We start from the raw sequence: 12,802 nt of genomic DNA, 5'->3' as shown, positions 1-12,802 counted from the left end.
TATACTCTATTTTTTTTGGGGGGGGGGGAGTCCAAAAGGGTTTTTTTTACATGACACTGTGACTTCTATTCATTCAAAAATTGAACACACAGAAACCTCAAACGTTTTTCATTCCTTCAAAGTGCCTGTTGCTTGCAGTGATTTATATATACAGCACCTTAAGCAACAAGGCAGGAAACAATTTTCTTTTAAACTAACCCCAAACAATCTTAGCATGTTCCCTCTGAAAATATTTTTCCTTTCTTTGAGAGAAAAAACATACATGTAATTTAAAGAATATTCCAATAAAGATTGTTGAGTCGACTATAAAAACATCAAAATCAGGAGGGAGTGCATAAGGAGTATGCAATTCTTGAAAGAGGAAGTATTATAGATAAATCAGATTCTAAAGTGAAAGAACATCCAATACATACATAGTTGGAGTACCAAACTATGTTTAACCTCACTCTGGATCTAGAAATTTAATTCCTAGAAGTTATCTATTGATCTTGCCTCCATAAAAACATATGTCATCTGTATTTATTAGCCTTTATTTATTAGCATTAACCACACAACTTTTAAAGCCATAGTTGACATAATGAGTAATCAATCATGGTTAAAAATGACAACTTTATGCTGAATCTATAAAGCTATTATATAAATGGCAATCACAATTCCAGAGTATCATAAACTGTCGCAGTTTTACTTTTTCCTCTTATTTTTCCTTCCTTATTCTAATATACAATCATAGCAATTCAAAGGAAACTGAAATACAAGTAAATATGAAACCTGATTTATTCTACTGAAATTTTAAAAGGGAACCATATCAAATGCTGTCCAATGTTCTGATTAATAAATGCGAGACAAGAGAACATTCATTTTCAAAATTGAACTCAATCTCTCCTATTTTATTATGGAATATTCTTAATAATTATGCAACTGTTCACCACCATGTATCCTCTTAAAGACACAAGATTATTTTCATACTTATTAATACAGTGTAATCAAAAACAATAGAAAACAAATTCAGCCATACTATATATACATCAAGCTACAGTTCTCAAACAGAAGGAAAGTTCTCTTATGGGAATGGGAAAATTTCTCTACCTTTAATCAAAATGAAAACCTATTTAAAATTTGGTCCTTTAAGCATGAAAGCAAAAAAGCATGACTTTGTTTTAATGAACTTTATCAAACATTTGTTTTGCCTAAATACATTTCCATTACCTAAAACCAATTCATTTGGCTTGAAATTAGTCTCTCCCATTTATTCTTTTGCTGCACAATTTGTTCTGGGATATGTCCTTGTTAGCCAGACAAACTCATTGACATAGCTATGTAACACCCAATAAAAACAAAACAAAACAAAACAAAACAAAATACATTTCTGAAATATATGATTCCAAATCTGGCCTTTCAATTCATGTCCCATTAGGATCGTAAATTGCCGCTTCCTCTTTGCATACTTAAACTGAGGAGCCAAAAATGTGGAATCATTATTAAGTCAGTCATAGCAAAGGGAAATTCCTTCCCATGTTCACATAGTTTGTGGCTTGGCCCACCTAGTTGAATTAGTTCTATTATTTCATTAGAAAAAAATGTGCGTTTTCCTCCCCCCTTTTTCATTTTGCTAAATTGCTGGTCCAGGCTAGGAGGGTTGATATAGAAAGTTGCTGAGATTTGGTGATATTTCTTTGTAAGAACAGTATGTAAAAATATTAGGAAAGTTTAAGACTTTCTGTTCTGAGAGATAATGATTCACAAAAACTGATTTGGTATAGGCAGGATTCATTTTGATGTTGCCCCAAGAATAGGGGGAGACTGTGGCTGGACTTGAACACAGAACTAATCTAACACCTGGACCACAGATTCACTCTGTAGTGCTTGGCATTTCTATAAATGTCGATGTCCTTCATTTATTTAATTCTCAGTAAAACAATCAATTTTATTAACTGAGATATAATTGAATCGTGCTTGCTGCTGCTAGAAATAAAAAAGCCACATGATGTACTGTGGGATTGTTTTGGAAGGCAGGAAGAAGATAGAAAGCAACTTTGTACCCAAAAGAGACACAGTAAAATCTGGCAGAACATTCTCCAGAAACCTCATATCTACTGACAAGAGCATGGGTGGTTGCATTTTTAGATTCAATTTATTAAATGATAACGCAGAGGATAATCATCATCTAACAGAAATGACATTTTAAAGCCATAGAATTCTTTTAACACTCAATTTTATGTCTACAAACCTAACGAGGGAAAAAAGGATTTATTTAATTAATAATTTTATGTGGGAAGGATTTCCTGGGTATTTGCATAACACATTTCTGTCAGAAATAGAAATATAACTTTGTTCATGCTGCAATGGTATTTACATCAAAGTATCCAGAACATGTGCATTACATTGGATTCTCAAAGTCTTATTGCCTCCTCATTCCTTCATTAAAACTTTCACATTTCCCACATTTTGAAAATATATCTGAGGCTATTTGGTGTCAATTTTTTTTTTTTTTTGGACAGAGGAGAAACTCTATTTCTGCAATTGTATTTTTTACTCCAAATTACAAGATAGTAAGAAAATATTCATATCTTTTAGTCCATCAAAAAAAAAAATCAAACATTCAATTTGTTGACATTTTTACTAGCTCCAATTAAAACAAAAGAAAAAAGAAAGCAATTTTTCAATTTTTTCAGAATTATTCATCAAGTAAATTCTTAGAATGGGGATGGAAAGAAATGAGAAGGTTCAAACATTAGGCTATTACATTACATTGCAGCTGTGAGGCTTGCAGCTCATATTTAGTGAAATGGAGGTTAAGAGAAAGAAAGTGGTGATTCCTCAGCTCTGAAAGTACAAAATATAGAGATATCAATCCACAGTTTCTTTCTAAGCATACAGATACTTGGCTTAGCAGAGACCAGAAATAATATAATCTCTATATCAGCAAAATCAGAAAGTAATTTAGGATATGTCATTAGTTACCAAGTCAATTAAGCAAAATTTTATAGAAATAGCTAATGATTAATGTTTCTAAATGTAGTCACATTTCTGTTTGTACAAAATTTACTTCATGTGTAAGAAAGCTGTACTCTCAATGGCTGAGAATGTGGTATTCCCAAGATATTAAAAGTAGTCATAGTACGTTCATCCATTAAAGTAAACAATTTTAACTCCTCAGTTGGGAAATACAGTATCGTCACATATCTTCACTGTATCTTCATTACAATGATAATGATACAAAAGAGTTATAAGCAACAATAGCAACCAAAAATTCTTCATCACACATGTTAAAAACATGTGACAAGGCAAGAAAGCCTCAATACTAAGTATATACATTCAGCTGTGGAGGTGGTTAGTAGTATCAAGTTTCTGGGTGTGCAGCTGATGAGCAGATTAGCTTGGTTGCTCAACAATGAGACACTGGTGAAGCGGGCACAACAGCGCCTGCATTTTCTGTGCCGTATGAGAAGAGCACATCTTCTTTCCCCTGTCCTTACCACTTTCTATAGAGGGACAATTGAAAGAATCCTGTTGTATTGTATTACTGTAGTTTGGAAGTATTACTGTTGCTGTGCAGAGTGGTTAGGACAGCAGAAAAGATTATTCACTTCCTTCTATCCAGGACATAGCATATAAGTGCCACATGGCCAGGGTCCACAGTATTGTCATTGACAGTACACATCCTCCCCATGACTGGTTTACTTTGTTACCTTCTGGGAAGAGGCTTTGTGCTATCTGAAGCAGAACAACTAGATTCTGTAATAGCTTTGTACCATATAGTATCGACCTTGTTAATTCTCAACTCTTTTTTCCACTTAGTATTCAAAATGGACTGTGATTAATGTGTGTGTGCGTGTGTGTGTGTGTGTGTGTACACACATGCATACATATTTTCCTTTGAGAGCGGGCAGCAGAATTTCATTTTTTAATATGTTCCAGTGTGTTCACAGAAAAGATTGACACTAAAGGGTATCTTATCTTATCTTGCATAGGTAAGAGAGAAAATCAATTCAAACAATTTCACATTTGAATCAGGTGTAGATTTATTTAATTTTGCAACTTTTGTTAAGAATGATAAAAATATCAGATACAGATCATCAGGAACATTAATAATAACCTTCTAGGTATTATCATGGCTAGCTGTAGCCAAGATCAGCTTTTGAATCTTCACCTGCTCCAGGTATAATAAAATTTTATGAAAGTAACTGTAATGAGTGTTTTGGATATGAATCCAAAAGAATATGATCTGCACACATGCCCTTGATATTTTATGTTGGTATATGAAATAAGACAGCTTTTCCCAATACCAGTTGATTAGATGTCAATGTATTACTGTGAAAACTGCAACATTTTTAAAGGTTTCCATGTAACCTTTATTAGGTTTTCAGATCATCCATTTATTTTTTCATAACAAACAATAGCTTATTTGCCTATTATGTTCTTTTGTAAGCCAAGATAAATAAGCTAGGATCTGTAGTTCATGACACGTGCTAAATAAACCACAGGTGAGACCCTCTGTGATATGTTACATATACCCACTCCCAGGGAGGAGCCAGGTTTGGGCAGTAGTGCTAGGCTATTGGTAAGTTAGCATGTGCAAACACTGAAACCACAGTCCAGAATCTCTGCTATTACATCTTGCATTTTTTCTACAGAACTATCAATAGTCTCAGTGGTGATAATATTGCATTACTGCTAAATCCATCACATTCCTGTCCCTGAATGCTCCTTAGAGATTCATGCTAAGTGGTACACAGTTCCTAGAGCAATACCACACAGGTTAATGAGATCCAAGATAAAGTCCAAAATTTATTTCAAATTTAACTGTTTTTACATAGACATCTAATTTAGTTCCTGGAAAATACACTTTTAGTATTTTATCTCTGCACCTGAATGAACATATGGGAAAAATTGAACAGTGAATGGTCATTATATTAATGGCTCCCTTGACTGTAATGTTAGAAAAATGTACTGTACTTAGAATTTATCAAGCTTCCCTTCCAGCATTATTTATGACAAAAACAAGAGCCATCCCTAGCTCTTTCCAGTGTATTCTGGCTAATACAGGCTATAAGACCAGACTAATAACTCTTATTTTCTTTTCTTAAACTAATTTGATTTTTGATATATATAAGTATGTGTGTGTGTGTGTGTGTGTGTATATATATATATATTGCGAGTAACATACATGCAATAGCATAATGAAAAAACAAAATAAAATGCATAATTATATATTAAACAGTCAGATCCATCTGATCATGTACTTCTTTTATCCACTTAATCCAAACAGGATCCTTTTAGGATAAGCTAAAAATAATTATTTGTTTCTTTGGATATTCTGTTGCCAATTACACTTGAAAAATCAAGAGCACTATATTTTCATAGATTTTAATTTCAAGAGATATATGAATATATAACAAAGCATCAGCAATTTTTAGGACTATCTACTAACAATCTATCAATGTGCAGGATACCGAGATTCATCAACATCTTACATGGTAGCTAATTTTGGAATATTCAGCACTCAATTGCTAATGTTTCTAATGTTTGTGTCTGAGAATACATGGTTATTCAGAAATAACACTGAATTTCCCAAAAGCACAGAACTAATTATAACTTTGTGAAGTGAACTAGTTCATTGCCCGACAATCATTCTAATTCACAGCAAGAGAAAACATGGAAAAAGCAAATGCAATGAAAGCCTGCTATTGGATTCCCCCTAACTATGGGGACTGCAACCTCTTTATCAGTGATATCTGAAAAAAAGATAGAAAGCTCTTGAACGCTGGAGTGGGAGGGTGGTGAGGATTCCATTCTGCTAGGAAGAAAGGACAAGAATTCATATAATAATAATAAGATAATTATAAGCAAGAATTTATGGCTTCTTAGGTTTTTCTATGAGAGTTATCAGAGAAGGTTCTTTTGATAATTTATATCCAGGCTGTTTTTTCCTATAACTCCTTTCCATATGTCAACAGGAACCCCACAGGACTTTTAGCGATACGGATTTCCTTGTCAACAAACCAGGAAGGGATAATGGAATACTTCTTAATTCTGGTCCACAGAAAGAGTTGTGGTTCTCACCCTTATTCTTTTCCTTTCAGAGAAATGGTCAATCATGTTCTATCAAAGGCAGATTCAGAGATTCAGGTACAGATTATGGAGGGAAAAAGAATGGAAACCTCTACCCCAGGATAGTGGAAACATCAGTTCTGGGATAGAGAGCAGCCTTTTTTTTTTTTTTTTTAATTTGATTTATATGCCACCCTTCTCCGGAGACTCAGGGCGGCTTACAATGTGTTAAGCAATAAGCAATAGCCTTCATTCTTTTGTATATTTTATACAAAGTCAGCTTATTGCCCCCACAAACTGGGTCCTCATTTCACCTACCTTAGAAAGGATGGAAGGCTGAGTCAACCTTGAGCCTTGGAGAGATTCGAACCAGCAGAAATTGCAGGCAGCTGTGTTAATAACAGGGTGCACTAAACCACTGTACTATCAAGGCTTTCTTAGGCATTCTTAGTAATGGGCTTTTTCTCCCTTTCAGGCAAATTAATGAAGGGGCTCAATTAAGTATGAAAATGAAAAAGAGCAGCCATGGCCAATGCTATTGAGCCAGAACATATCCTAAGGCTTCTTAAACTTTTTGTTCTCAGGACCTTGTCTCACTTCCCAATTGATGCATTTGTAGAATATTTATTAAATCATGTAAAAATAATACAATTAAATCCATAATATATTAACATATTTTTCATGGAAAAGCCCTATATTTTTTTAACAAATCAAAAGTAAGAATAAGAATGAGAACTTTTTATTCTGAAACTTTTGCAATCTTTAATATCTGATAAATAATTTTTATTTCACGGAACCCTAAGAGGGTCTTGGGAGCCTCCAGAAGTCCTTGGACCGCACTTTAAAAAAATATTGACCTAAAGTATTGTAGATATGCTTAAAGTAAAAAGCTGGCTTCCCTTACTTTTGACACTGCTTACAGCATCTAAAACCTTTTCCGTAGAAGTCAATAGTGGCCATTCCATTCTATGGAGACAAATAATTTTAATCTAACATAGTGACAAATTGCAATTTTTTTTAATGGCAGTTTGCCTAGAAGTATACATGATATTACCACACTTTTATAGTAATAAGACCTAGTCAAATAAATATTACCAGGGTACTCATTTCATCTCCCTTATTGTCTGGGTTTAACTTGGCAGCAACTGCCCAAGCTTATGTTTCAGCAGTGCCTGGAAGTCCAGTAATATTTTAGTGTTCAGCAAAACATTTGTATTAGCTTCCCTTGCATAACAAACAAGGAAATAAATAGTGAATTGCTCCCTCAGAGGGAAAGGACTGTGTAGTCTGACATAGTTTGGAACAAAACAGGCATAAAAGCAATATTCACTATCTTAAATTGCTGGTTTTAAGACTGAATCATGATGCATTTTTATCACAGAGAACACATGAGGCTATAAAAATCTGAGTATGGGAATAGGCGAGGCATACTAATACAGATTTATTTTAGGAGGTTACATACCAGGGAAGGCTTGAAAAAGAAATAGGAAATAACACTGAGTCTTGTACATCAGCCAGATCACTAAAGAATTTGACATCCTTTTTCCAGTCTCTCAACAACCTTTGCTATAAATATAGATACCAAATGAATGCAAGTCAGTAAGCACATGATGAACAATGGCAAAATCTTCAAGCAGGTCATTAATAATAATCCAAACTACATCTGGAAAGAGAAGAAAATGAGGTTTATACTCTGCCCATTCATACTTATATATTAAATCTGTCGCCTACCACAGTCAAATGTCTCTTGGCAATTTACAACATCATCCAATTCATTAAAATATTCATAGTGTAATAACCTGTAAATGGAATAACTTGGAAAAATATGCATGCAAAATGCAAGACCTCAAAAATAAATAAAAAGAATCCAGTAAATGATAATAATCTCAGCACAAACATTATTCTAAATAATTCTGTTTTGAGCTGTTTATGAACTGTTAATAAAGTGGGGACTCATCCTATCACAGAGGACAAGCAGGCACAGCAAAAGAGAAGCAGTATCTGTGGGTGGGTGGGTCAAGACTGGTCAAACAAAATGGTCCTGTTTTGATTTCTTATAAACACCAGGGCTTAAATACAGATCCCAAGCTGATAGGATTTCAGATCATAATGTTTTCACATTGCCTTCAAGTGAATAACTGATTTATTCAAAATTAGCACAATGGTCAGCTTGCTGATCATTTTAAGCACCTTCATATTTTAGAATATTCTAAAATAATGATTCCCTACCAGTCTTTTTTTAAAAATCCCATGAATCTATATTCACATCTGAAAGTAAATTCTATTGAACTTACTTTTTTGAGCAATTATGCTGTTAAAAAGCTACGCAAGAATGGCATCAGTTTGAGATCATTTTCAGGTTTCTGTGTTTCACCACTGTTAGCCAGAGAGCTAAACCGATTTATTTTCTTCTTAAATGCTACATATTGAATTTGATGCAAAGCTAGCTTTAATTACTTATTTTATGACACTGTGATTTATTTATTTCCCATTGGAGAAACTACTTCCTTATTCCTCTTTCCAATTCCTGAACTTTAAATCCTGAGAAAGACTCTAAGAGCAACGTAATGGTTCTGCAGCTGCCCTTCACTTAGACCAAACAGAGCAGAAATTGTCAAAAGAGGTAAAAAGTGCCAGAGGTACAGTCTTTTTCTTTTTCCCTTTCCTTCTCTTTTGCACAGAATGAAGAATTTATTGCTGCAACTGCAGCAATTTGAGGCAGCATAGTCATTTTCTCTTATTGTTTTCAGTATTAGAAATTAAGACAAATTTGAACGCCTTCAAACTATTGAAGGTTCAAATATGGAAACTCCCTTAAATTAATATTAGTAATAAAGCCTTATCTTGGATTATGAACATGTGGTTACAATTTCGCCAAATCCAGAAGCAATTCAAACACAAAATAAATTTGGCCATTCAACAATATTTCCACCTGCTGCTGGATCCAATGGCATAGCTATATAGAGATCTGGCAACAAATATAAACAATAATACTTCTGAACTTGAGAGGTGAGGAGGGAGGTATTAATACAATGCTGAAAAGAAAGGAATTACTTCTTAAAGGCATGAAGAGGAACAACTGATGCCAGAAAGTGGTAATCACACATACTATTAAAACATTATTCACATTACATTATATTTTGATAAACAGCAGCAGAGCATTGAGGGACCATCTTAAACCTTGGATTAACAATTAATCACATCCCAACAAATGTAACAAACACAGCACAAGCATGTGACACACAAGAAAACATATACTGTACAAAATTAATTATCAGTGAGAATTGATCAGTGGAAGGGCTTGCGTTCTGAATTTGTGGATGTTTAAGAATAGATTGGATAGCAATTTGTCCAAAATGGTATAGGATATCCTGCTTCAGCAGAAGGGTTGGATTAAAAGACCTCCAAGGCCCCTTCTAACTCTGATATTCTGTATAAAATGTGAAACCTACATATTATAAACGAAGTATCAAAAGGGGGAAATATGTCCTAATATCTTCATGAGAAAGAAAGTATTCATATCAAAGGAAGTTATTCTTTTAAAACAAAATTCAAACCCAAAGTTTGCAATCACAAGCTATAAGACACTTCAGCATTTTAAGAGATAACTGCCACCACTCATGCCAAAGTATACTACTGAATTTAGAAATCATTATAATTCCTGCCCTGTATAAAGAAATAAAGCCAAAATGGCTATATGGGTAAAAAGGAGGGAGAACCATGAGGGTGCCTGCACTTCACAACTGCACAGAATAATAAAGCAACTGTTTCCAAAAGCTGGGTTGGAAGCAGAGGATTCAGTAAATGGCATCCCTTTAAAAACAGGGCAATAAAGGTGATTCACAAACCAGACAAATGAGACCCACTGATGTTCCAAAAGCAAGCATTATCTTGCCACATTAATAATATGCTTGAAGGTATCCCGAACAAAGCAGAGGCAAGGACTATTGCATAGAGGAGCCAGGGTGGGGTTATGCAGTTGGTTAAGGTGTGTCAGAAAGTGGTACAGAATTTTTCTGCTTTACTTCCACCTGCATGCAGCAGCTACAGCCAGATACTAAAAAGCTCTTGACAGTCCTGGGGAGAAAATCCTTCAGAGCAGAGACGCTCTAACTGCAATATTTTAAAAGCTGGCTGGCTTGGAAAGGGAAGTTGGCGAGGTGGATACCTGCCGATGCTCCAGGACGAAGGGATGGAACCGCGAGTGGAAAGGATGGGGAAATCAGGTGAAGCAACCCAATCCCCCTTCACCCCAGCTGGAAAAAACTCGGGGGGGGGGGGAAGAGCCACCCTAGCTAGCCCGGGGAGATGGGAATCCATCCGCTTCGCTTTGTCCTTCGGCAGGAGAGGGAGATGGGAAGGAAGGAAATTTTGCAGGCAACGCGGACTAAGTACAGCAAGGGATGGGAAGGTGAGGCTGGAGAGATGAGTTAGAAGAGGCGCGGGAGAGCCAGGAAAGAGGCGCGTGTGGGGCTGGGAAGGCTTTTTCCCTTACCGTAGACCCGGATCCAGCCCTGCCGCTGACAGACCGATTCCCTTAGGATCCGCTCCAGAGTGCTGGCCGCCCCGACGAGGTCCGCGGGTCCGGGTAGAGAATTCTTCAGCCGCTCCAAGCAAGAATCTCCTCCTTCCCCGGGGTGCTCCATCCGCTGCTGCCGCTGCTTCTGCCGCCGCCCCACGGCGGGGTCAGCCACGACCAAAGCCCCTTCAGCCCGTCACTTCCTCGGTCTTTCACTACAGCTTTGCCCCGGCTGGCGGGGCCCGCCCCCTTCCCGGTCACTGACTGCAAGCGCGCCGCTGCTCCATCCCGAGGCCGCCTCCTGGGACGAGCTTCCTCGGCGTCCCGCTCCCAACCCACACTCGGAGCTCCGTCGCCCCGTGCACGGCTTCTCCTTCAGCCCCGGCGGCATCCCAGGGAGGAGCAATGGAGCACCGAGCCCTCAGCCGGCTAGCCGACCTCCTCGCTCCAAGCAGGCACGGGTGGACAGTCGCCGGTTGCGAAGGAGAATCTCGGCCAGGCGTACTCAATCGCCCATCGACACCTACCTCCACGCCCTCCTCGGCTCCCTAGCGAGCGTCGTCATTCTCTCCCAACCGCTGATTGGCAGTATGCAAACGAGGCAGAGGCCCTGGTGGGACTGCCAGGCAGCGGCTCCGGTTTCTCTCTCTCTCTCTCTCTTCGCCTTCGCTCAAGTAGTTCGCTTTTTGTCTTGGCTGAAGTCCCAGGTAGACAAGCAGGTATACTGAATACACGCCTCGTCGGCTCGCGCCCCCAAGGCAAAATGGAGTAGGAAGTTTTGTATGCAAAAAGTGCGGTCGCGATTTTGGGTTTTTGTAGGGAGCTGTGACCATCTGGCGTCGCAAAAGGTGTAGTGCTCTCTTATCACTTCGCAAACGAATCTATTCTGGTGCAAACTTTACGCAAAATCAAAGCGTCTCCAGAAAAGCAAAAGCTGTAAAAAGAAGTGTGCACGCAGAAATGCATCATTACAGCCACGGCTGTTTTTCTGATCGGAGGATAGAAGGCAGACATGGCTGGATCAGATGGAAAATCAAGCCCCTTGTTCAAAACTTGGATGCGTCCTTTTGCAGTAAAACACTGCACAGAAGTGAATTGTTTGGATGCTATGTTGCACTTTTCCAAACATGGAAAAGGCTGGATACTCAGCCTGTGTTTCTGGTTTTCTCTCAAAAGCATTTGCCTCATAAAGACCAGGTTATTTCTCCTTTCATGTGGAGTAATTGCTAAGTGGGCATAACTCCATTAAGGTAACTCTGAATTACAGTGATTTTTTTGTTATCGGTTATGTTTTCACAATCTTGCTTTGAAATGGTCTGTGGCTGAAAAGCAGTGATAAAGCACTTCTCTTGAAAGAAATTCCCATATTGAGTCCCTGGTATTTCCCAGAGGATTGGTGAAAAACATCTGTTTGAAACCCACAAAAGCTGCTGACCAAATGCCAGATTTGTTTATCTGACTTGCTTGGAAGAAATTGGATAATCCAGCTAAGAGCCAAAATTCCAGGACATCCTGGTAGCTTCCTGCAAGAGGATGGACAAGACAGAGATAAAAATGGGGGGAGGCTACAAATCTAATCATTAGATCAAAAGTTGCTTAACGAGAATGTGTAACTGAACAATGCTGTGTATTTGTAAGTCACAGGTATGACATAGCTGCTGCTACATACACAGGCAAATGCATATGCATATGTATACATAATTGTGTATGTAATTCATTGCTTACAGTTTTCTACTAAATTTAGAAATTTACACAAATGGTAATTTTTAAGTATATCTTATAAAAAGCTTTAGGTGGAAAGCTGTAGAAAGGATTGCTGGCTACTAATTTAATTGCATTTCAATCATTTTTGGGGAAGTCACCCATGATTGAAACTAACTTAAGAACTCATTTTCCTGAAGTTAGTCCCATTTATCCCACACGTTTTTGGTGTGTAAATCAAGATTATTTGAGTAGGTTTCTCTGTTAAATTGCAATATTAGTGGGAGGACAAAGATTAGTATCAAGGAAGTAATTTAGGATATATCTAATTTTTGATATCAGCTGCAAGGAGGCAAAGGACACATATTCCAAACTAGGAAAACCAAAAACCTAGTCTTCTTAAGTGGTTCTCTGAGGTTGGCTGACTTCTCATTATGATGATTCATTTAGATTGGCAATTTCTTCCTGTTCAAAGCTTGCTAATTTTGTTCTAGAGAGTTGTCTTATATTTAGTGGAATCTTTAAATAGCT

At 37.3% G+C, this 12,802-nt stretch overlaps 1 protein-coding gene across 1 annotated transcript in view; it reads right to left on the bottom strand.

Moving 5' to 3' along the window:
* The window catches only part of RASAL2 (RAS protein activator like 2), a 227,694-nt gene extending 216,759 nt beyond the window's left edge, over positions 1 to 10,935 (bottom strand). The window contains exon 1 of the mRNA XM_070939241.1: positions 10,547 to 10,935. Within this exon, the coding sequence (XP_070795342.1) occupies positions 10,547 to 10,697 (151 nt within the window). The 5' untranslated portion in view covers positions 10,698 to 10,935. The remainder of the gene's footprint in view (positions 1 to 10,546) is intronic.
* Positions 10,936 to 12,802: the final 1,867 nt, after the last annotated feature.

Source organism: Pituophis catenifer, unplaced genomic scaffold (genome assembly GCF_029215685.1).
Source record: "Pituophis catenifer annectens isolate HBS135680 unplaced genomic scaffold, rPitCat1.0.hap2 SCAF_3, whole genome shotgun sequence".
Classification (NCBI taxonomy): Eukaryota; Metazoa; Chordata; class Lepidosauria; order Squamata; family Colubridae; genus Pituophis; species Pituophis catenifer.
Note: the sequence above shows the minus strand (reverse complement) of the source record. Positions and strands in the feature narration are given on the sequence as shown.